Genomic DNA, 23,026 nt, shown 5'->3' on the forward strand with positions numbered 1-23,026 from the left:
AAGGATCAGAACTATTCGACTGCTTGGGAAGCATCGCGCGCTCGACGTGGCATGTATCCTACACTCGTATACGGACTATTCGCTTAAGAGCCGATAGTAGCGATTGTCGAAAACTTCTTGAACAAATCCTGAAATCGGACTAAAATCAGTCTAATCTCAGAGTTCATTCGCGAACTTGTCATTCGGCGTACATGTCATTTAAAATTTTTTAAATACAAAAGAAATGATTGAAAAAAAATGTAAAACAACCAAAACCATCCAAGACGTGTATGATACATCGCAAGATTTCGAGTGTGCATTACCTGAATCTGGTTCCGAAGAATTAGTAAAGAAGCGTTCAAATTGGTGTTCGTTATTGGAAGATAGCGTTGAATACAGCCAATACTTTTTGGACAATAGAGTTGACGTGCGAGAGGCGTCACCTCCACAAGTTCCCCCAAAAAATCTTCCACGAATAATCGAGAACCGGAAACTCGAGATTCCTTTGCAGCTCCATACACTCCAGAAGGAAAGGTATCTTATTTAAAAATTTTGAATTTATCTGAGTTACTTGGGTCATATAATGAGTCTTTCATTGAACAGGACTCAGGAACCACCGACAGAGGTGGAAACGCACCCAGAAAGTCTCGACACGTTAGGCAGCGTGTGCATCTTGAAAGGTGATAAACCATCAAATAGAATAGTTTCTATTAACAATCAATCGGACATCTTATAAATAATTCGTTGTATGACAGGGCCCGGCCAAGCTCCATTATTTTCAAGGATCATGACATAAGCATGTCCACAATGAAGGAGGAAATCGTGAAAGGGGTCATCGACATCGACTCATACCTGATCATGTCAACAACCATTGGAAGCTTCGACAACGAGACTGAGGTAACGTTTTTGAACGAAAGATTGTTCTAAAAGACTTGCGAGAACATTAAGGCGCTGCAACTTCTAACCAATCACGTGGCCAAAATGACAACGAAAAAAAAACATCAGGGCCTTGTATTCAGAGGGACATTTAGCAAATTACGGCAAGGAGACTACTACTTACTAAAAAATTGCCCAATTATATGAATTTTTGGTATGGTGACCGAGGTTGTCTGTCAGGGAAGCGATGGTCGGATAGACGATGACGTCGTTGTTGGCTTGGCTGTCACTTGACTCGTGAGAGTAGAGTGACAAAAATTCCAGTCACTTTTCTATTCCAACTTGTAAAGTTGAACAATCAAAAGTCAAGTAGACAAAAGTGTCTTGACATCGGCTTGTTCTGTGGATCGATTCCGTGGCCTGTCCCATTTTCGAGCTGTACATCAATCCGAAGAACAATGGGTTTACCAACATGATGCCCCTACCGTACATCGATCGCCACCCCCGAAGGCAGGGAAGGGAATGTCACCGGTGTCTTGAGCCACTTATACTAATACTAGTACTAGTACTCTAAACTCGAACTTTTCTCTTAAATTTTATAATTTATATTATCAATTTTTTTAAAATCAATTTGAGTTTCTAGCTGAATTTCCGATCAAAAATGTATATTTTGATCAGTGCCAATTTTTCGATCGGTATTATACACTTCAATACTAACATCATATCGCAAGCTCAACCTCATTTTCATTCCAACACCGAAAATCACTGCGTACCCCTCTAGTTGAAAGAAAAAAAAGGCATAAAAAATTTACAATGATTCCTGCGGGGCGTTGATCCGAGCTTACGCCTATGCAGTAAGCAGCAGCATACACATAGATTACAAGCCACGCAGAAAAACGCGAGAGCCGACGAGGTTTATTCGAGGAACGTAGGTGGATATAAACACACGTATATATAATACATAATAGCTCACGTATAAGTACATTCATGAAGCCGAGCGAGCGAGAGAGAAGGAGACGCGAAAAAGGAGCACGAGGAGACACAGTCCGGCCGGCTTATGTATAAGCAACTGCAGCCTGCGCACAGATACAAGATACCGCGCCGCCGCACACGTGTTACACACACACACACCGCCTCCTCCTCCACTGCAGCAGCGGTCGCTCTTTTTACACATACCTGTATATATACATTTTATATGTGTATACTGCTTTTGTCTTTTGTCTATATCTCGGATGACCTTTGCCTCGCACTACTACTATACCATTTATACTACTCGCCCGCACCACAGCATAGCACTAGGGTAATACATTTTAGTTTTACACACACACACACACACAGTGAGGCCGAAGAGATAAAGCAAAAAGTTCATGCGCGGAATGCGCTACTCACTCACACACACATACATACACGAGAGAGAAGACATTTTGGCGAGTTTTAAAGAGCCGCGGCGCGCACGATCGGCCGACGACGCGAGTCATCCGGTCAAGATGGGAGAGTTTTAAGCTTTCCGCGGCCAAAGCCGATAATTTATTTTCTGCGAAACAATTTTACGTAATGCTAAAAGCAATTAAGAGTCAACCGGTGTAAGAGGAGAGAGAGAGAGAGAGACGAAGGGAAGAAAACAACGAAAAAACATCAAAGGATCCTTCGTCTCTCTCTGTCTCTCGGATCGATCGCTCTCTCGTGAACCAATTAAAATTTCAAACGAGTCTATCGTCGATAAGAGTCGGGTAATGGTGACGTGACACGGCGCACGCACACACGCACACGTTACAGCAGGTATATAATACTGCTGCACACGGCGAGTGCGTCTATAATCCTCCTATATATACGAGCTGCAGGCTTATATGAGGTCAACGCAAAAAGAGAAAAACAAAATAAAAACGAAAAAAGATCGGTCACTCGTCGGAGCAGAAAGAACTGCAACAGAGTTAATCAATTAGGGATGAACAGCGACCTGACATTCCACTCTGTCTCTTACTCTCTCTCTCTCTTTCTCTGCGATGTCTTGTCACGGGGCGCCCGAATAATTGCGTATAGTTCTATAAGACGTGCACGCAGCAAGACACACACACGCGCACAGCCCCGATAAGACCTTATATTATGCGCAATCTAATGGATTTTTTACGTTAGCCGTACTCGTGGTCGTCGTCGACGACTGAAAATTTACTTATCTTCGATTTAATTTCCTCTCTCCTGCATATACATGTACGAGTACACACGAGCGAGCAAGAGAGAGAGAGAGAGAGAGAGAAAAGGAGAGTGTGGATTACTCGTCCTAGCCAAAAAGACGTCGCACACATACACACAGCACTTGCGGGTCAAACATTCCTCTCTCGCGAGACCTGCGCGCAGACACCTCCTCTAGGCTCGACACAACACATATCGAATTACAACACGCACACGCACGAGTCTAGAGAGGATATAGGTACCTACACGCGCGCACTTTAAAACGAGTCAAGCGAGTCTCTCTCTCTGTACCCGAGTCAAAGGTTGATCTGGATTAAGAAGAATTACGAACGAGAACCAAGCTCTTGCGCGCGCGAAAGAAAGAAGAAGAATAAGACTCGCTCTTTCTCCTCTTATACAGGAGGGTATATAGGCGCGAGCGAAAAAGGAGTCGCTATTACCATACAAGCTCGGATCGTCGTTGCTTGGTTGGTTAGTTGTATGGTCGTTGTTGTCGCGGCGTTGGCGGCATATATAAGGGGTATTACATTATATACGTCCCCCCGTATAATACGTACACATGTACGTACCAACAGCGCGTTAAAGTCCTAAATAAATTCCCGTGCGCACCGCCGAGAATTCCAGTTCTCTGTGTGTGCTTGCGTGGGAGGGAGGTCGTGTCAAATGCAAATTTTCACTCGAACGGCGTATGCACGAAATCTCGAGGCGATAACCTCTCTTCCTTCCTTCCTTCCTTTTTTTGCTCATTTTCGACTTATTAATCATAGCGCAACAGCGTACGGTCGTGTATCGAATCTTGTTCGCGCTCGGTTTAATCGATGTCTCGAGCCGTGCATACGTATGAACATAACAACACGCGCAGCCTGGATTATACAAGCTCGCCGATTCCCGAACGAGCTTTATGTATGCGCTCGTATTAATTGCTCGTATTATACATTACACGAAGATAATGTATACAGCTTTTTCGAGGGGGAAGAAAGAAAAATACACGAATATACGTATTGCAACTATACTCGGATCGTCGAATCCGCGTCGACGTGTGATTAGTGAAGAAAAGAAGAGCGAATTGTGTACGAGGCACAACAATATTATTAACGACAAAGGGCAGTAATCGCGTCATAAAAGCCAAGGAGCGTGTTTGTATAAGACAGCAACAGCAGCAGAGATCGACCATTGGCAGACGCGAGTATTGAATTAAAGCATCTCTCTCTTCTCTGTACTTTTATCGATGTTGTATTTTCTTTTTCCCTCTGTAAATCGTATACATATACGAGTCCAATATCCCTCGACTGCGATTCGGTAGTATGTGTGTATTATAGTAGTTAGCTCGGCAACATTATAAGTGCGTGCGGTAGTAATTACTCTCGTCGCCCTACCGTACGTACGTATACGTGTACTTTGTGCGTACCTATATATAAAATAAAATACGTATACTCGCACATCGATACAGCAGCAGCAGCAGCAGTAACTTTATAATTTAATGTTTAATTACATATGGCTTATATACGGGCTTATATATACTGTGTTCTGTATATGTATGCAGGTATAGGTATAATAAACGAAGAAGAAATCGTTGCTGCTGCTCCCGTCGAGCTTCCACAGCAGCCGCTGTTATTGTTGGCTTTATATGTATTTATATATAAAAGTAGGTGTACGCGCGCGAGGACACGTGAAGGAATGCGCGGATCCTCTCGCTTCGTGTCTGTGCTGTGCGAAGCGCTTTTTCCTCCGTTTCTCCGCCCTTTCATTGAGCATCAAGCTGCAGCAGCATATATATAGGTATATATAATAGAAGGAGACGTGTGTGCGGACCCAACCTTCATTACCCGTCCTCTCTCAATTCTCTCCTCTTCTTCTTCTGCTTCTTCTTCATCTGGGTGCACTGCAGTAGCAGCGGGGTCCACCTTTGCGCGACTCTCGGGAGAGAGAGAGAGCTCGTTTTTCAGCTCGAGCCCCCGAGAGAGAGAGAGAAGTGCACTGATATACGTTATAACGTACGTGTGTGCCTGTCTGAGGTATATATACGACGTTTTATGGACTGCTCGCTGCTGCTGCCGAGGCTATGAACTCGCATCCTCCTCCTCCTCCTCCGCGTGTATGTGTGTGTATGTGTGTTGTTGCTGCTTCTGGTCTCTGCTGCAGTTGCAGATAAGATGCCTATAGTAGTCGTCCGTCTGTCCAACTGTCTGTTTGATGCTGTGGCTGCTGCTGCTGCTGTAGCGATGATGTCGATTGAGATACGAGGACAGGTATTGCGCATACATATTATATGAATGTAACTAGCAGCCAGAACATATGTCGTCTTTCGTTTCTCTCTCACATGACAAGAAAGAGAGACGGACGCGCAGACACTCGTAAGCTTAATGTTTTTTCTTTCTTCTCTCCTTCTCCTTTTCTGCATATTATGTACGCCAGCAATAATCCGCAGCACACACACACATACGTACGCAGCTATGGAAATCATATGGGCAGCTGATAAGATCTGTGACGAATGTGGCCAATAAAAAGTAACCTTTCGACCCGCGCCGAAGAGTCGTCGTCTCTGCAGCCTCGAAAGCTCGTATAAGTTTCTCCTCGTACGCTACGCATAAATACCAAGCCCACATGCAGCATCTCGTTTATACCTTGCGCATACGTATGTATATGCTGATGATGTAGCTTTGATAGATTGAAATTACCCCGCACTCGCGTATACACACACACACGCGTGCGTAAACATTTGTATAAATTTTTTTAGGAGCGACGGGATATAGTCGAGGGTCACACGCGCTTGCCAAGGGCCCAAAAATTTATACGTTTGACGCACAATAATCATTCGCACGCAAGGTTATATGTATAGACGATGATGAACTACATAAATGAAGCAACTTTAGGTTCGAATATTGTGTAAGTGACGGAGCGCGGGTTCAATTGCAACTAGTATATCATTATTTTGTAAAATATCAAGTTTGGTTTGTTTGGTTGGTACAGAAAACGTCTCGAAAATATAGTTTCCAAGTATATAATTCCAAAAGAACATCTTGACACTTGCGAGTTTTGCTAATAATACTGGTTCGCCATCTATCGGCGATTTATCCATCTAAATGGCATTGCGAGTTTTGATATCCGACACATTGTGACTTTTTGTAGCGAGCAAAGCTCTTTGCAACGACCACAATGATATTTCTTAAAATTATAATATCAAATTTCGCCATTCGAATCGGTGCATCGATTAACCACATAACATAGTATAAATTTTAGAATTTGCTACAAATTTTTCTCAACCTACACACGCACACACACACATACAGTCGCGCTCGAACGAAGCAAAAAAATACAAATAAATCGAAACAGCGCCAACTACTGAAGAAGAAACTGCGCCGGGGTTGCGTAAAACCTTTTTTCGGCGCAGCAGCAGCAGCAGCAGCAGCACGTAAAATACACACACACACATGCTCGCGCGCACTGCAGCCCGCGCCGCGCGAGTAATTAGAGCTATAAATCGACGAGTGCGCACCGTGCGCGATCGGATCGTTTCTTCGAGCGTCATAACGCACGAGAGAAAGAAAAAGAGCGGGGCAAGCACAAGAAGTGCGCACACGTGTGTGTACGTGTGTGTGTGTGTCGTAACTGCAGCTAGCTATATAGCCTAGCAGGCACGAGAGCTCGCGCGTGCTACATGTTAACTGCAGTTATGCACACGTACATAGAGGTACTTATATATATCGAAACGAGAGGAGAAGATTCGATCGGTTTTCTGCGCCGCGCGGAGGAGCTTTGAAAAAGGGGGATGTGTTGAGCGCTCGCGCGCGCCAGCCAGCCAGCGAGAAGAGCAAGAGAGCTATTCATGTTCAAAGCGATCTGATTAATTGAAAACACATGGTGTGTGTGTGTGTGTGTACACACGTAAATAGACTGCCTCTCTGCACTCGAGCGCGAGGCGATTGTGTAAGAGCTGCAGCTGAGAGAGCGAAAATTACTTTGTACACCATCCGCGATTTTCGCTTACCGATTTTTGGGGTTGGCTGAAGCCACGGCGTAGAGAGAGATCGGTAAGGAACCGCCGCCGCCGACTATTCTCGCTTCGCTGCTATACGCAATTCACGTTGAACTCACCGCAGCGCGCCGTATATAACGTACGCCAGAAGCAGCAGCAGGTGTCTCTAACGGTCAAGATCTCTGCACAGGCTGCTATTCTGAAATATACCTTTTACAACGAATATAATAGTTCCACGCAGAGCAGCAGCAGCAAAAGAGCGAAAGAGAGCCCCGTTCCGCGTCCTCGCACACTCTATAGACACGTACAGACTGTCTGTGTGTGTGAGCTCGTGCATGCGCGCACCTGAAGCACGCCAAAATGTCTATAATATCACAAGCACGCTTATATATTATATATTTTCTAAACAATTCCATAATGCCACGATTCCGATATGATCCGCAGCAAGCGAAACATTATGCACACATATGACTCCTGGACTCGCTTGTGGCTTGTATATATGTGGACATGCCACGGGGAAACAAGAAGAAGAAGAAGAAGGAGGCAGGCGCAGAACTGCTGCAGAAAAGAAGAAAAAAATAACGAAAAAATAAAAATAAAATAAAAAAAATAAGAGATTGCTGCTGTAGCGCAGCAACACACAGAGCACAGCACAGCAAGCAACAACACTGCCCCGCGCGCGCGGCAGCGACTCCTCACGCGATCGCACTAATTTACCCTTCTTTCAAAAGACGAATAAGAAGAGCCGAGGTATATGTATGGTATATATAAGAGTCACCGGAGAGGCCGCAGAGAGAGAAAGAAAAAGAGAGTCCGAGAGAGCACGTGTGCAAAATAATACACGAGCTCCGACACATAGTCGCGAGCGGGGCACGCGTTTTCTGTAAGTGTTGTGTGTGCCGTACCGTGTGCTCCGTATGTATATTCTCTCTCTCTCGTTCACTCACTCGGCGCACACGCCCGATGATAGAGTCCGGTGTATGCAATATACAACAGACTGTGCAGCAGTGCAGTGCAGTGCAGATTTTCAAAGAGAGAGAGAGAATATATATGCATAAAAGAACCAATGGAGGAAATTATAAACTGCACACATCGGGGCTCGCGTGCGCGCACAGTTCAAATCCCTTCGAGCTACGCCACGTGGCGTGCGCAAGAGCGAACGAAGAAGAGAGTACCATACACAGCTTGCGGTGCGCATGAACATGCATCCATGTGCATCATTTCTTCTTCTCCTTCTCCTTCCTTTTTTTTTTACAAACGTATCGAATGCGGTATATTTTCCTATAAACTCGTTCGATTCTCTCTCTTTATTTCCTTGTGATTCATCCCCGCACACATGATACTATGTATGTATAATACTCGCGCGCATTAGATACAGGGATGATTGCCGAGTAAATTATTTTATTTATAGGAAAAATCTCTCTCTCTCTCCGGTAGTCGCTTTTATAGAGATAAGCTCGCGCGTGCGCGAGGTAAATAGACGAAAGCGTGTGTGCAAATACGGGCTAACGGTGCGCACCGCGCGCGATTAACTTTGGTGCCGGCCGTGGCTGCACTTGCTAGTGTATATACGTATAGAGCGACGAGAGATATCTTCCGGAGAGCATCTGTATTTCGCTCGCGCATTTTCACTACTACTACCGCACTCCGCGCTTCGGGGCTCTTAACAGCTCGCGTATAATTGTATTTCCCTATTCCGACTTCGCGCGATGCAGCACGAGGCTGTGCTGCTGCGAGAGCGAGCTTTTGTGCGGTAGTGTACTGTACAATGTCTGTAAAAGGGAGCGCGCCTAATTTCTCTCTCTCTCTTTCTTTCTTTTCTTTTTATTCCATCGGAGCTTAAAATAAATTTATATATACGAGCGAGGAGCAGCTTTCAAAATGCCGCATCGTATTCTGATTTCATCGCACGGTGCGACAACGCGTCGACCTCAGAGCTCTTGTGCTATTATGCGCGCATATGATATACATAAAAGTGCGCGTATATGCATGTATGATCGATGAGTTCGATGCAGCGTTAAAGCGCGTGCCTGCATAATTGACCTGACGTGCGTGCGAAGACGACGACCAAAAAAAAACTCGAAAATTGTCGTCTTCGTTGCAGTGCAGAGACAGAGAGAATCGCGAGACGCTCATCAATTTGACGAAAAATAAAAGACGCGATGCTGAGGCCTCTCCTCCTCGGAAAACTAGTCCCCCGGTTCTCGTATGTATAATACTGGGCTCTGCTCTCGCACATGCGAGCGAATACCTATAAATGTGTTGGTCAAGAACCTGTCCCTGCGTCGTCTTGGTCGTCACGCGAGTACCGATGCGTGTAGCTCGGATCGACCATGCGTAAAAACATGCCCGAGAGAGTCTCTCTCTTACTGTCACATGGAAAAACTATCGAGTCCATCCAGCATACTGATGCACACACACGCTTACATATACGCAGTCGATTGACCTTTTCGAAACGACGACGACGACCAAGACGACGCAGAAATGCAGATCTTGCATCGAGCAAAAAAGAGAGAATTATTAATCCGCTGCATCACGCATTCCATTAATCTCCCAACACCCCGTACGCATATAGTGCGTAGCAGTAGTACCTACTACTACTACTACTACTATGTATATACGATTAGCCGTGCGCGTGCTCGTGTATGTGTGCATAAATATGCGGCCTTGATTCAATTATACCGAGAGAGTACGGCCGCCGCTGCGCTGGAGCAGAGAGAAAGATTAATCGCGACCTACGGTGAAATAGCTGCAACGCAGGTGCACATATATAGCCGCGGACTCTGTGTTGCATAGAGGTAGAAGGAGAATCGAAACTCTAATTGCGGTGAAAGTTCGCGAATCGATTATAACTGCCTTTATACACAGGGATTATGAGAGCGCGAGGCTTTGAATTTATAAGTTCCTTATAATCACGGCTATACGCGTAGCATCGATAAGCAACAGGTGCGCGTACGTATAGTTCGACGCACGAAAAAAGGGTTAAAATATGTTGTATATATATTGTATATAATTCAGAAATTCGCGCTTATTACAACTCGGTCGCTGTGTGCAGACAGATGGAGCGAGACAACCCCAGCAGCAGCAGCCGTCAGAGGGAGAAAAAAAAAATTCTCGACATCGGTCGTGTCTTCTTGACTCGAGGCAGCATTGGAAGAAGCGCAAGAGAGAGAGAGACGACGGCAGCATCAAGTCAAGCACATCATCGGACGCGCCGCGAGACCGAATAAAAAGAACATACGAGAGAGAGAGAGAGGAAAAATAAGAAGAAAAAAAGCAGAAAGAGAGAGAGAAGCCTCTCGGAGAGGAACGGACGCGAAGGTTGACCGTATTTATATACACGCGCGCGCGCGCGAGTGCAGAGAGCGCAAGCCAAGCCAAGGCAAGGCAAGAGAGGCAGAGAAATGTTGCCGGTTGCCGCCGCCGGGGACAATTACGCAGATGGCAGGCAGAAAAGTCGAAGATGGTAAAAAAGAGAGAGAGAGAAGAGAGATTCCTGTGCAGCGCTGCGTGTGTGCGCAGTTTTGCTGCTGCTGCTGTTGCACACATACACACAGAGTTAACTCGGAGCACCATATACTGATTACAGAGCTCGGACGCGCGCGCGCGCGAGCCAACCCCGTGTGCCCTCCCCTACTCTCTCCTCTTTGTACCCGATGATGATGCTGCTGCCGTTGCTGCTGCCTCTGTTGCAGCCACTGCCCTCCAGGCACGTGCAAAAGAGTAAGACAGAGAGAGAGAGACGCGCGACTGCACAACTTTTGCCTGCCAGCCCCCTTTGATCCTCTCGTTCGCTGCTTTGCGCAGTGCCTGTGTAGCCTGTATAGTATTTTCGATGCAAGAGCCGAGGCATGGTTGTTAGCCGGCCGCGACGATTTAGAGGGCATTTTTTGTGCGGAAAACGACGACGATGCAGCAGCACACGGAGCTTCCTCGCGGCGATTCGTAGTACATGTATAATACGTCAAAAGCTGTGTGTAGGTATACGTATCGAGAGCAGCGAACCTTTTGTCTCTCGTGTGCTATAAACACTTTCGACCTGTGTGCAGCAGCAACAACGACAAGTATTCGCGTTCGTTTCGAAGAGTTCACAAATATTCATCCACGAGAGAGATGATAATAATAACGGACGCGAAAAATATTTCTGTCGTTTGGACGTGAATTCCTTTCTCGTCAATTTAGCTGGTGCTGCTCGCATAAGAAATCGAGGAAATACCTTCGGACAAAAATGTGTTAACAACCACCCTCTATACACGCTACATCGGTGTTTCTCTCAATGCTAGAGCCGCAGTTATTCTATTCTTCGGCTTACATCATTTTTTCTAAAAGATATTCTTCGTTGTTACACGAGTCCGTGCCGTGCTTTTTTGCCTTAGAAGACAAACGAAGAGGAGAGCTGGAGGCGCAGAGAGATTCTAAAAACTGCCTAGACTCTCTGCGAGCCGCACGCGGCCCGATACATGCATAATGCGCGCGCCGCAGAAAACTATATACGACGAGGAATATAAGAGTAGTACTCGGTGTATATGCTCCTCGGGGGCCTCGGGCTAGGGCGTAATTTCTCTCTAAACGCTCGACCGTAGTGTATAAGTATAAAGCTCTCGTGGCGCGCGCGCGCGCAGCTGCATTTTCGAATTTCGAGATGCGCTCGACTGACCACGCGATTGCCTTATACTCGAGCTATATGCCTGCCTCATGCTAATTTCGCTTGGCGCTCGTCGCTCCGAGAGAGAGAGCGAGTTAGGTATAATTTTTACCTTTTACCCGAGATACTTTGAATTTTTGCCTCGGCCGTTTAGTCGCTGACGTACGAAACAATTCCTGTTGCTCTGACTCTGCTCCTGCCGCGCTGCGCTCTCGAAATATTTGCACGTATATGAGCAGCAGCAGCCTCAGCGGCGTTGCGAGAGAGAGAGAGATGACTTTTTTCCAAAGTCGGAAGGAGATCGCGCTGCTCACATACGTAAGCGTACACAACTCGCCTCTCTCTCTATGCAAGAGAATATATAATGGCAAGCCTCCGAACGTAGAAGTAATAAATTTGTTTTTCGCGCGCGCGAGCATATATATGCTCCATTTCGTAATTGAGCGCCTCTCTCGCTCTGCACTCGGGCATATATAATGCATCGTACGTGTGTGTGTGTGTGCAGCGCAAGCACAGATGCATATCTTCGAAACACGTGTTTCAACCATTTCCACACGTTGCGATTCTTCTTCTTCTTCTTATTTGCTATCTGCCGCTGCTGCTCTCTTGCATTCAGAATGTCGCGGACTCTATATCCTATTTGTCTCATCCTAGAGCATACTTGAATAATATACAGTATCGACTAAATAGTATATTGAATTTAATTATCAGAAGTATAAGCCTGCTACAGAAGTGTTTTTCTTGCCGATTCATTTTGGCACGCGCAGGATACGGATCGTGCGCACCATAGAGAGAAAAAGAATGATAGATAGATCGTTTAACTGACCTATATCTGTCTGTTCGTTATTAAAAGGCGCCTCTCGAAAAATTAGCCCCGAGATTTATGAAACCGGAGTTTAATGCACTGCGCTTTATATGGAGCTACATCGTACACGCGAGGTAGCTTATAAACGTGCGGCGCGAACGGACTTTCACAATGCAATGTCGTGTCTGTATCCGCGCCGATTTTTCAACATAATAATTTCAACGATTATAGAAGGAACTGAATAAATAATGTAACTACTACATACCTGTGCGTACTCGGCGCAAGCGTCGATCGACGCGACGTAATCGACCACGTCGTCGCAGGTCCATCGGCCGATGGCCTGTCCGTCGCCGCAGGGCATGTGTCCGTAGAGCGTCGGACACCTGACGGGAGGAGGCGGACTGCTATTCTGCACGATCGTCGTCGTAGGCGAGGCATTGCTGCTGCTCCTTTGCTGCTGTTGCTGCTGCTGGACAGGACTCATTGGTATTTGCGGCGTTGGCACGGCCAGGGAACTGGCAGCCGTCGGCGACGAGCAAATTGCCGGCACCGGGGTAGGCGTCCTGCCGGCGTAGCCACCCTGCAAGGCCGCCAACTTGGCCGGTTTGGGCGACACGCTGCCCGGCCTCTTGCCGCACTCCAGAGCGGCTCTCGAGCGCTTTCGTGGCACCAGTGCGCTGTGGAACGTGCAAATGTTATAGTCGCGATGCGTACACAAAAAGACAAACGCGAGACTCACCTGTTGGATAGATCGAGCGGAAAGCTGAGAAACGACGCGTCCGATCGCTTGCTGGCACCCTTCAAGTAGCTCTCGAGCTCCACCACGGGAGTAGCGGCCGCCGAGCCTCCACCGCCGCCCTGAGCCGCAGTGGCGGTGCGCACCAGATTCATGAGGGTCTGCGTCGAGGACATGTCGAACATGGACGAGGAGCAGAAGTTGGCCGTGGCCGCCGCGGCGCCGAAGATACTACTCGACGAGGCGTCGTTGTGGTGGTGCTGGGACGACGACGAGGACGACGAGCAGCCCAAGTTCTGCTGGTGGTGGTGGTGAGCCAACTTGGCCGTGGCTAATTCTTTGGCATCCTTGGCGGTGGAGGCTTGCTGGGAGGCGGCCGCGGCCGCGGCCTGAGTCGTCGTCGGGCCGGCGGCGCCCGGCGCCAGCAGACCTACGAACGGCGTCGCCGCGGCCGCTTGCAGATACCTGCTGGTCGGCTCGAGGATGTCCGGATAGCCGTTGCGCGGTTGCAGCCCGAGATATCTGTTGTCACAACGAAATGAAATTAATTGAAAATTATATACAAGTGATAAATCATGCGGACACTCACTCGACGGCGGCGCTGGTGTTGTTGTACTTGGCGGCCAGCTGCTTCATGAAGTCGCTGTAATTCCGGCTCATCATCTGCTCCATGGACTTGAGATGATGGTGGTGCTGGGCCGCGGCCGCGGCTGCCGCCACCGCCGCCACCGTCGTCGAGACCTGCTGCTGATCGTTGCTACTGTTATTCGTGTTGTTGTTATTATTTGTATTGGACGACGAGGAGGCAGAGGTGGTGAGTCCGCTGGGTGGCGTGGCCGGATGACCCGTGGACGAGAGCGGCGTTACGCTCCGCGACGACGTCGAATTGTTGTCCGGAGTCAGTCGCTCGGTTTTCACCTGCGTATACAAACGGGGAAGAGGATTGATTATCGCTGATTCATCTCACTCGACGCACTTGTCTCTCTAGCTCTCTCAATCTTATTACTTTTTTTTTCTTTCTTTCGATTAAAAGACAGGTGAGAGAGAAGCAGCAGGTAGAGAGAAGAAAAAAAATTTGTCCGCGCGGCTACCAGCTTCACGAATTCTCTCTTTTTGACTTCGTCATCATTTAAACAGAGAGAGGAGGCGACCAAGTTTATAATATTGTTTGTTTTATAAAGTAGCTGCTGTGGATGATGCACATGTATACACACGTTCGAGCACATGATTTGTGAACTTTTCAAAGCCGCACTGATGTATGAGGCATATTTTGCATATATATGTACGAGGATGATGCAACGCGTGCACACACGTGAAATTTGCGGGAGTTGGGTAACCCGATCTCGGGCGCACGATGTGTATACATCTGTTTTTCGCGATATATTTTCAATGGATGTGGAACTTGGACAGAAACAGATATAAAAAGCAGCAGCAGCAGGGGGAGAGGAATCTAAATAAAGTCGTGCGCGCGGCAGTCGGCGCGGATTGCGGCAAAAACGAGTGAAAAGTACTGAAAAACGTGCGAAAAAGTTCGAGACGAGAGATCACGCGAAAAGAGTTTCTTCTCCTCCTTTTTTTTTATTCCATTCCGTATGTAATACATTATTCATTGAATGGATCTGTGCGCGCGCGCGAGAGAGAGAGAGAGCGTAGTGAGCGCAACAACATTATTGACAAAAGAAGAATCGGTTCTATAAACGTTTTGCCCCGTGCCGATGCTGCTCCGTACTCCGAGATATATCTTTGACATACATTAACGTCGTTTGCGCGATCTAGTACGATCTTGAAAAAAACATTTCTGTTCGAGCTGGGGAGCATCTTGATACACGAGGTTGGTCTTTGGCCCAACAAATGGCACAATTTTTGCTAATCGCGTGATGAACAAATTTCGAGTTTTAAAAGCAAGTGTACAACAGTCGCCGGAGGGTGGGTTAGATTCTCTAGAAGGCATTGAATATGAATTAGCACCAGAAGTGAAACTTCAGAGTCCTTTTTCGGTTCAATTTTAATTTTGGAATTTTCATCCACTTTTCTCGATTTCGAATTTCTGTTTTTTTCAATTACATTGGGACTTGTTTAGACTTTAATTTTTTATATTCTTTTGATTTCTTTTGACTTTTTTGGGTTTACTTACTTTTGACAATTATATTGTGACTTGTTTGAAGTTTCACTTCAGTTGGCTGTCTATAGACAGCTAACTTAATATTTTATATTTACTGAAATTTTTTAGATGTTCTCTTTAAGTCTCAAAAAAAGCAGCCAAGCAAATAATATTTTACGATAAAAGAAAGTAAAGCTTTTATGTAATTATTTTCACTTTGCTTCTTGCGGGTTTATAGAAAGGAAGTACTCGCCATCTAGTGGCGAAGGTTGGCTTTAATTCATACATTTTTTGAAAAATCGAATGCAAAAAATAGATCACACCATTGAAACATTAATTTTCAATCAAAATGTTTAAAGTTAATTCAAACGGTTTACCCGTACATCGATCTACGTCTCGCGCGAACCTCTACATATGCCTATATATACTCGATCGCAGTGGCTGATGCGTAAATTATAATCGGTGTTCGTGATTTAAACGCGGTTCCACACCGAAACCAGCGGAACCAAATCAGTTCATCCATGCGTGTTTGTTTTTTTTTCGCTGTACGTTTCGCGCGCGAGAACTTCGAAGTGAGAACACGAAGTTACCAAGGCCCGCAACGGCGAGTCATTGCCGCACAGATGCGCGTGGTCATTTTTCTAATACAGTGTCAGGATGAATTTCAGCTCGGCTCAAGATTTACATTTCTGGAGCCAAGCGAAGCTTTTTTCATGATTTTTTTCATGATCTTTCAGGAGATTCAGTGAAGTCATTATAGATTCAAGTCGAGGAGTAAGTCTTATATAATTATTTTCACTCTGCCTCTTGCGGATTTATAGAAAAAAGGTAATCGCCATCTAGTGGTGGTGACTGGCTTCAATTTTAATCGAGGATTGAATTTTGATGCATCATTCGAGAAACGAACGCAGAAAAGTAAATCATTATGAAAATATTAATTTTCACCCAAAATGTTGGAATTTAAGTATAGAATTAGATTCTTTTGTTTTATCATTTTTTTCATACATTTTTTTCAAGTATTTTATAAAAAAGTCAGCTTGGCGTGAAACTACCCTCTGTTTTTCTTCTTTCTTTATCAAACACTATATACTCACGGGTGGTACGTCGATGCCGTTGTGATTCGACTGAGCCGTCCTTCTCCTCGCTCTCGAGGACTTGGAGGCCGTCGTGGTCGTCGTCGCCGCAGCCGCAGCAGCCGCCGCCGACAAGTGATGACGAGCCTGCGTCAAACTCGACGATGGTGTCTGTGGACTGCTCGCCGTACCTCCACCACTACTGTTGCTCTGCTTCGCGTTGCTGTACAGACTCGGGCTCTGGTCTCGCTGGAGTCGCGTCGACGTGGCCACCACCGCGGCCAGTATCTCGCTCGTCCGGCTGCCTATGAGAGCGCCTGGACTGCTGCTGCTGCTGTTGACCACCGCGGCGGGGTGGTGTAGTATCGAGGTGGCGGCTGTCTCGGCGGTAGCCGTGGAGGCGCCACCACCACCACTAGCCCGACCGGCGGCGGCCGCCGACTGCGCGATGATGCTGTGCTGGAGCTGCTGCAGACGATGCCGGTGCTGCTGGAGCTGGCTCTGGTTGTGCTGGTGGCTGTGCTGCTGATGATGCGCGCTCGTACTCTCCGGCGATACCTCACCTGTGTGACCAAACAAAAAAATGTCCATTTATCAATGAGCTGTTCGATAATACGTATGAGCAATTTTTTCTTTCCAAGAATAATATAGACAGGTAGCTAGCTACACAGCTGACAATGGCGAAATTGCGCGGAAGCTCGTAAAGAGCCGCGAGAGTCGTCGACTCGACTCGGGCAAAATGGATTCATCGGCGCAACCGCGTCCTTTTTATAATAACTCAAAGCGCCTCACGCAGAAGTTGATTTCCATCTCGAAGAAAAGTAGCGGCGGCAGCTGCGCATCGCGGGGCTTCATCGTATATAGCTACGGCGTCGAAAAAATGTGCACTGCGGCATATTGCCTAGGAGCTTCTCTCTGTCTCTCTATTTCAAGAATTTTCATACACGACTGGCGCATAGGCAAGCTCGCGCGCGACCGTTAAGATGTATATGCCGAGATATCTCTCCTTTCTCAATGAAACGTCCGCGCGAGTGCAAGTGCATACATTACTCGCGACCGTATGTGTATATGTGCGGTTGACTCGAACGTCCGACGACCTTCGCAAGATCGGCGTGTTTCCGAGTACGAAGGCCGTAAAGTTAAGTACGTACGCCTGCTGCTGCTGCTGCTGTTACTGCTACTGCTCTATGTACATACATACACACGCGGGATACACGTTTTGCCGATTTTGCCATGTGCAAACGTTACATAGCATAGGCATAGGCAGCTGCAGCAGCAAGACAATGACGGATGAGAAGTTGTACAGGTATTGTAGCTCGGCGGTAACTGATTGACAGTCGGTCTTTATTTTACTTCCCTATGTATGTGTGTCCCTCTTCGTCCTCCTCCACCTCTCGCAGCCTTTTTATGTATATGTACGTTGCTATATCGTTGCGTGCGTGTGTGTGTGACATGTAAGTAAGTACTTATTTGAATAAGTCTAACTTGACTACTGCGTCGAGCTAGCCGAGCTACTCGTTTTCTTGGAGAGAGAGAGAGAACCAAAGCTGTCCATTTACATACAGATATATATAAAGCTCACTCCGCAACGCAGCACGGGGCAATGTATCTTTCTCGTTCTCTCTCCGCGCACGCGTATGCACTCGCTGGATATGCCTATACCGTGTTACAATGTGGGATAAAAGTAAGCTGCTGCGCTTTGTATATATATCATATATCGGTAATATTTATATACTCGCGCGGCTCGCGACGATCTGCGCTACTGTCGCATGCGGGGATAACAAACTATTCCATCCCCTTAAATATACCTATACAACCTTTCTCAACCTGTGCGCTACTATAAACTCGAGGCAGAACTCTGTGCAGCTTTTCTGCGAAACACTACTGTACTCTCGTCGTACCTGCCTGGCCGCCACGGCCTTGCTAATTGCAACGCACACACGGCAGTCGCGTATATGTTGGCCTGCAGCGTATACATACGTACCAGTACAAACGAGTGGTTTTTTTTGAGCTTTTTTGTAAACGTATCCTCGGCAATTGCAATTTATCTAAAATCGTTCGCGTTTATATGATCGATCGAGTCGCGTTCGTGAGAGGTACATAATATCACGCGTTTCACTTTCGTGTCGAGAGTACAGGCCTGTGGGAAAGATATTCCACTGCGCGCATAGTACCTAGTTTTCTTTGGACACTTTTTTTTGCCGTAGGCCGGTATAGAAAAGGATCCTCTTTGGCAAAGGTTGCGCAGCTCCTCTTCTCTCACTCGACTTTGACGTTATACCTATTCACATGCGCGTCGAGTAGAGAGAATTTTCTCCGTCCGTCTGTCTGCAGTACGTGCGCGGGTGACGACGATGATTCGCATCGCTCCGTCGTCGACGCGTACTCGCGGCATTAGTCACTTTAACGCCTCATTACGACATTTCACACCTTGTCTTCCTTGCTGCATACACACACGGATACTCGTGTGCCTATGTCATAGTGTATATACTGCAACGACTCGTCGCAGCAAGAGCGCATTTGAATCTTTTGAAGCAGCAGCAGCAGCGCGAGGACTATACATAAAGAGGCACGTGACAAATAAGAGTGAGAGAGAGAAACGAAGAATTTATTAATGTCTATATTATATTGTAATATGCCCGCGAGCAGGCATACAAGCATATTATGTATAATAATACGAGAGACACACACACAAGGTATTACAAGGGTTACTGCACCTTAAAACGACTTTTTTTTCGCTTCGTTTCGCGAGCGCGGCTCGCTTCAAATCCGTGTTACATACGCGTATATGGTGATTAATCGGCGTCTGCGCGAGGCGACGAGCTGCTGCTATTATATACACCACACGGGCCGCGACGCGACGTTTTGTCCTTGCTCGGGTATTATATGCAAGAGACGAGAGAGAGAAACACTGCAACTCTGATAATAATATAAAAGCTGCATGCTGATGCTGCGGGCTCGTATGTAAAACGTTGTCGCGCGGATTATTATGATATCTCAGTTTTCTCTCTCTCTCACTCTTTCTAGTAGTAGTAGGCGATCGTCGTCGTCGAGCAGCTCGGCGAAATACACGTTATATTATACGGTTTTAAGGCGAATTTATGAGTCGCGATAAATCACATCGGGGGAGGTCGGTGCGTGGTGTGTGTGTGTGTGTGTTGCGCAGCTCTCCTCTCTCCTCGCTTCAGCTCAACGATGGGTAGCAATCGAGAACGAGCCAGCCAGCAAAAAGCCTCTTAATAATAACCGATATTAAGAGGCTTCGAGGGAAAAGCGATGCAACTGCTGCTGCGAATTTTAAAATAATAATAATAATATACAAAACAGCAGCAGCAGCAGCGTTTACGGGTCAACGGGAGTTCGGTATATTACGAGAGATGAGTCTGCCGCGCGGCATCTATCTATAGAATAGAACTACTGCGCCGTGTGCGACGACGCGTCTGACCGACGTCGACGGACGGACGACTGCCTAAGCACAACATGACGACGACGAAGACGAGAGACGACTCTCGACGTTAAGAAGAAGAAGTAAACTAACGTCGACGTTCCACTTTACGCAAATAATCGCGTTGGATGCGGGTCTCTTGAAAAGTCGGCCCCGTACCCGCGCGTTTACGACGTGCGATGATGATTGTGTCTTATAGTCGCGCTGATGAGAATAAACTCTGCTGCAGCAGTCGAGAGAGAGAGCAGATGCGCGCGGCTTGTGGCGAGTTTTGACTAATGAGATTAGCACCTGCGCAGCAGCGGCGGCGATGTATCGATTTTGCGTCGAGTGCAAGCTCCGATCCGCGATGAGAACGTCAAAATATATATAAGTTTTAAGCGAAGAACGAGAAAACATGCCAAGTGCATCTTTTTTCGGTACCCCAGCGCGGTGCAACCGAAGTAGTAGTAGTAGGCAGTAAACGATGATGATCCCCGCGCGAGATTGGCCCGTAAAGTGTGCGAAATATCACGCGCCCGGCTTTATATTATTCTCGTGCAGGCAGCTCTAAAAACGAGGCAGCTCGGCCTCGGTATCGCGTATAGAGCCATCGATCGACGAAACTGCGAAAAACGATTTGGTGAAAAGGCGCATTTACGCGCGTAAAGAAGCTCGCGCCGGCTTATCTCTAAAATGAAAGGTGCTTAAAGTGCGAAATATGAATTGAACACACAGACACACGCGTATATACAGGATAGGAGAGGTATATTATAGACGATACAGACGCGTGGCCGTAGACTTGCCTTTTGCGCTTCGTAGGTATACCCCCGCGCGCGAGCGCGTGTACAAATTACTGGAATATGAGCGAAAGAAGAAGAAGGAGAGAGAGATGGGTAAAAGTAGGCGGATTATTCGCGCACGAAAGGCAGGCAGGCAGGCAGCGAGTTTTATAATACACAACATATATACAGCAGCAGCAGCAAAAGCCAGTGTGTAATATACGTTAATCACAGCTCGTTCAGCAGCAGTGCGCGGCTATACAGCAGCAGCAACGATCATCATTGGGCTTATACTTTACGGCACGTGCCCCCGCTTGCTATATTATATATTTTATACATATGTATAGCTGTGTGTGCGTGTATACGCCGATATGTAGAAGAAATTTGCGCCTCCTCAACACCTTTTTACGTATACATACGAAGCGCGTGTGTGTATGTGTACTTTGGAATGCGCAGCCGACCGCTCGCGTACCCATATACACGCGTGTGTTTTGTGTGTACGCTGCGCCGAAGCTCCTCTCTTTTTCTCTTACTCGTTTCGCTCGCGCGCACGCCTGAATTATCGACGTATATTGTACGGTATTATATGATGAGACGCGCGCGAAAGCATAAGCACCGCGAGCGAAGCGATTGAAATTTATATATATCAAGACCAGCGCGAGAGAGACTATTTTCGCGCTTTTATTTAATTTTTTTTACTCCGCGCTTTTCATCGACGTCGTATCTCTCTTCGTAGATGCTGAACTCGTTGCTCGTCGCCCGGATCGCGGAATAAAATTGTCATGGCGCGCGGGCACCGGATAAAATATAAAGAGACAAATTGAAGGATGCACTTAACGAGCTGCTGCTGCTGCTGCTGATGTAGCTCTCTGTGTCGGCACCAAAGACGACGACCGCAGAGCTGATACGCAGTAACAGCGGCTGCAGCAGCGCGACGAGTACAAGTTTTTGTCGAAAAATGCGTGTGTGCTTTTTTTTCCCTCTCCGTTTCTCTCCTGCTGCTGCTACAAACGCTCGTATGTGCGTGTGTATATATGTACGCGCGCCTCCGCTGCTTTGACCTCTTGATCCTATACTACCAAGAGTATAAGTCTCTCGCGCTGCCGCAGGTAAAAGCCACGAAGAGACGAGGAGAGCAAGAGCGATAAACCAGTTTTTCTTTCGAGAGAAAAACGTAAATATATAAATGTAGTCGTTTGCGCGAAACCGAGCGAATTTCAAGTTCTTAGATCGAGATTATGAGCGCAGCAGCACGCAGCGTGCGTTTTTTCTTATCTATTCTATATATAATACTGCAGCAGCAGCAGCAGCAGCACCCGCGAGGGAGAGACGCAAAAGAAGAAGTATATATACGTATGAAGAAGTGAGAAAAACCTGTGCTGCTGCGCCGACCAAGGCAAAACTTCATTTTTGCGCGAGCCTAGTAGCGGAGCTACCGCAGGGATACACACACGACTTAATTAAATAGCTGCGCGCTCGAGTTTTTGAGAAAATCGACTTTCTCCCCGCGCGCGCAACTCGAATCCCAACGCGAATCACTCGTGCGGCATTGCAAATACAAAAGCGCGATGTTCTGCGGCTACGATCGCCGAGTCTAATAATACACGATACGTGCACCGCGGTGACGCATATAACATATATCGTCGCGTATACAAAAGACAATTAGATCGAGGTACAAACGACTACACGTGAGCCACGCGCGCGAGAGCATAAAAACAGCAGCTATGCAGTGCGATATCCATCGTGTATATAGGTGAGTTCTCCGGAAGAAGGATGATGTCAGCTTTTGCGCGAGATAAGCCGCGCAACTGCAGCTGCCGCTGCTGTCGTGCAAGGATCACGCGCTGTTATATTCTCTCTCCCTATACTCGATGTCTCCAATCTTTGTCAGTCTATCTCTTGGTAGTCGTCGTCGTTGCAGAGAGCCCCGTGTATGACCAGCCACTATACCACTACTACTATATATGTATCGGCTGTACACATTTTCAGGGCCTAATTAATCGTCCCCCGGTTGAGGACCACCCACGAAACGGAGATCTCTCTCTGGCCAAATAGCCAGTAAGAGAGAGAGAAAGACAGAGAGTAAGAGAGGACGTGCCTCTATAGCATTATTAAAGCTTTAATCGATAAGCTCGCGGACTCTACTACTACTTACTCGTAAACGGAGTGCGCATATGTATATATGGGCAGCGAGATACGCGAGAGGCAAATGCGCCCGATTCGAATCGCGACAGATCATACATGCGAGATTGGCCCCCAAAACACACGTGTTTTGCTGTTCTAATTGATCGAGATGTTAAATTGAAATATTTATAGAAATAATGTTCCCATTGAGCCCTAAGAGGCTATCTTGAGGTGGTTATATACTTCTGGTCCGATCAAGAGGCGTGTACGAGCACCCGATTTTTATAGTTTTGTACTCAAACTTTTTCGGAAATC

The 23,026-nt window shown here is 46.9% G+C and overlaps 1 protein-coding gene across 1 annotated transcript in view; it reads right to left on the reverse strand.

The window, feature by feature from the left end:
• Window positions 1-1,038: 1,038 nt before the first annotated feature.
• Window positions 1,039-23,026, reverse strand: part of LOC106651635 (flocculation protein FLO11-like) — a 37,942-nt gene continuing 15,954 nt past the window's right edge. The window contains exons 2-6 of the mRNA XM_023463415.1: window positions 16,403-16,944; window positions 13,797-14,125; window positions 13,211-13,729; window positions 12,737-13,148; window positions 1,039-1,149 (exon numbers count right to left, since the gene is read on the reverse strand). Of these exons, the coding sequence (XP_023319183.1) occupies window positions 1,039-1,149; window positions 12,737-13,148; window positions 13,211-13,729; window positions 13,797-14,125; window positions 16,403-16,944 (1,913 nt within the window). The remainder of the gene's footprint in view (window positions 1,150-12,736; window positions 13,149-13,210; window positions 13,730-13,796; window positions 14,126-16,402; window positions 16,945-23,026) is intronic.

Source organism: Trichogramma pretiosum, unplaced genomic scaffold (assembly GCF_000599845.2).
Source record: "Trichogramma pretiosum strain Unisexual culture from Peru unplaced genomic scaffold, Tpre_2.0 scaffold160, whole genome shotgun sequence".
In the NCBI taxonomy this organism is placed as follows: domain Eukaryota; kingdom Metazoa; phylum Arthropoda; class Insecta; order Hymenoptera; family Trichogrammatidae; genus Trichogramma; species Trichogramma pretiosum.